Here is a 2,425-nt window from a genome sequence, read left to right on the forward strand (position 1 = left end):
TGATGGCATTCATTCTCGCTACATGAGATACCTGTCTGCAGTGCAACGTCCTGTTGTGCTGCCTTTCTGCATCATACTGATGGTTTCTACAGCCGTGGCGTCATGGTGACGTGTTAAGAGGTGGTTTGATTCAGGCAGGACGCCACTGAGTGAAGGAGGTCACAGACTGACAGAGCTGTTCAAGCTGATCCTTCCTGGCCTCTGGCACCAGCATTCTGACCTGTCCAGATGTGGCCTTTAGCTTCCTGTCAGCTCTTTGAGACTTTTACAATGTTCAACTCATATCTTGTATTATTTTATAACACTTTGCTCTGTGGCCACTCAACCATCTCATGAGCAGCAGCTCTCTGTCCCAACAGCAGCTCTTTGGTTTTAGCTGTGATTTGCAGTTGAGTAGAAACTGTTCTGAGAACTCAGCTGTTCTCAGGTTCTACTGTAGATGGTCTAGAATCTGAATTTTTTTTCCTTCTCATTTAGGCTATGAACAGTTTTGGACATGGCATCTTTACTTCAATTGTAAACAAAACAGGAAATAGTAAAAATCTCTAAAATGTTCCTTCTTTTGTCACTGGTTCATTTTATTTCCATTTCCTATCTATCTATCTATCTATCTATCTATCCATCTATCTATCCATCTATCTATCTATCTATCTATCTATCTATCTATCTATCTATCCATCTATCCATCCGTCGACAAATAAAGGTTTTGAATCTTGAATCTTGTCGTTTCCAAGGAGACAGTTTTATTAACACGGCCCGTAAGTCTTAAAGCAAACAGAGACACAAACTGAGTGTTTTGATAACTTTTATTTTACAAAAAAAAAAGGGGGGAAAAGTTCACATTGACATTTAGCCTCAATATTACAGTATATTGAAATTCTTCTCAAAGGAAGTAAAATACAACACTTTTTATTTTATTTTAATCTTATATTAAAAATATCAAATAGTACTCATCTAGCAGTGCTTACAGTATTTTAAGATATGTTGCAGACTTGATAGCAGAAAGGTTGGCTTTGTACACAGCAGAGATGGGTGTTGTTTTTTCTTTTTTTTTTTTGAATCGAGGGCCTTGCAGAGACAACCTACCTTTGTGTTACCCGGCCTGGTTCGATTGACAAGCTGAACATGCAATGAGGGCAACTACACAAATCATCCTACAGATTATACCGGTGCAGTAAGACACTTGGAACAGGCTTGCAATGCAACAACAAGAAAAAAAGAAAAGCTAAATGTTCCATTCATTGTGTTTTTTTCCCCCCCGACAACCGTCATGTCACAGAGTGCCCTTCCACCTCTACAAAGTGATCTGAAATTAATTGGCAGACTTTCTGGTGATCTTTTCAGTACAGCTTACCAACCATGGACATGGTGAATAAGAAAATTAGACTAAAAATAACATCACTACCTGAATAAACTTCAAAAAACTGACTCCGTAGAGCATTTCTCTAGTTGCACAGAACTGTACAGGCACACATATTATATATATTTAAAATAAATAGGGCTAATTTGGCCAAGTCTCAGTGGGGAGGGCAGGTCTCTCTGGTTTGTCAGCACAGAGAGACACGATCCCAGCCATTTATTGGGATGGCTTCCCAGCCACGACACGTTCTTATAGGTCCCTAAACACACTCACTCATTCACTCACTCACTCAGTCACGCACATCCACAGCGTCGCTCACACACCTCGGCCTCCTCCACCACATGCACAAAGCCAGAAAGATAGAAAAAGGAAACAAAACAGCTGCTGAACATTATTATAAAACATGTAAATGCCATTTTTCTGGAATGCCTCTGATCAGGGAAACAAAAAAAACCAAAAAAAGCTGGAGTGTGAGTCGTTTCTGAGATCATTAAACCAGAACGGGCTCATTAGATGACACCACCGCACACGCCCAGGCGTTATCCCGTGCCACCGCTCCAGGCCGTGGCCTTCGGACCCCAACTTCCCCCTCGACGCTTCCCACAGTGGTCCCAGAACGCCTCGTCGTCTCGTCGGTGGGAGGCGGCTCCGCTTTCCTCACGTTACAAAACAGGACATGACATGTGACTATCGGACGACGGACGAGTCGACCTCCCTACGTGCTCGACTCCATCTCTTCATGGGACTGGGTGGGTGGGGGGGTTTAGACAGGGTAGATATGAGGGTGGGGAAGGGGCTGTACAGTCAAGACGAGCTGCCTGCTGGGGGGGAGAGGTGAGGCAGGACGACTGAGTGGCAGGGACCAATGTTTGTATGGAGTCTCTCTCTCTCTCGTCTCCAGATGAAGCCCTGAGGGAGGCGGTGGGGATTAAACGTCAGTGGAGAAGTAGAGCGTGTTGCGCTTCAGTTCAGCAAAGGAGATGGGAGGATGCTGCAGGTAGTAGAGCAGCACCTGGACCTGGGAGGACAGACAAGCAGCATGTGAGATGACAAGTTCCTGAGTGA

At 44.2% G+C, this 2,425-nt stretch overlaps 1 protein-coding gene across 1 annotated transcript in view; it reads right to left on the minus strand.

The window, feature by feature from the left end:
* Positions 1-788: 788 nt before the first annotated feature.
* LOC103375456 (active breakpoint cluster region-related protein-like) overlaps positions 789-2,425 on the minus strand; it is an 18,968-nt gene continuing 17,331 nt past the window's right edge. Inside the window, exon 8 of the mRNA XM_008305755.1 lies at positions 789-2,378. Within this exon, the coding sequence (XP_008303977.1) occupies positions 2,289-2,378 (90 nt within the window). The 3' untranslated portion in view covers positions 789-2,288. The remainder of the gene's footprint in view (positions 2,379-2,425) is intronic.

The sequence above is a fragment of the Stegastes partitus genome, unplaced genomic scaffold (assembly GCF_000690725.1).
Source record: "Stegastes partitus isolate 25-593 unplaced genomic scaffold, Stegastes_partitus-1.0.2 Scaffold2604, whole genome shotgun sequence".
Lineage (NCBI taxonomy): Eukaryota > Metazoa > Chordata > Actinopteri > Pomacentridae > Stegastes > Stegastes partitus.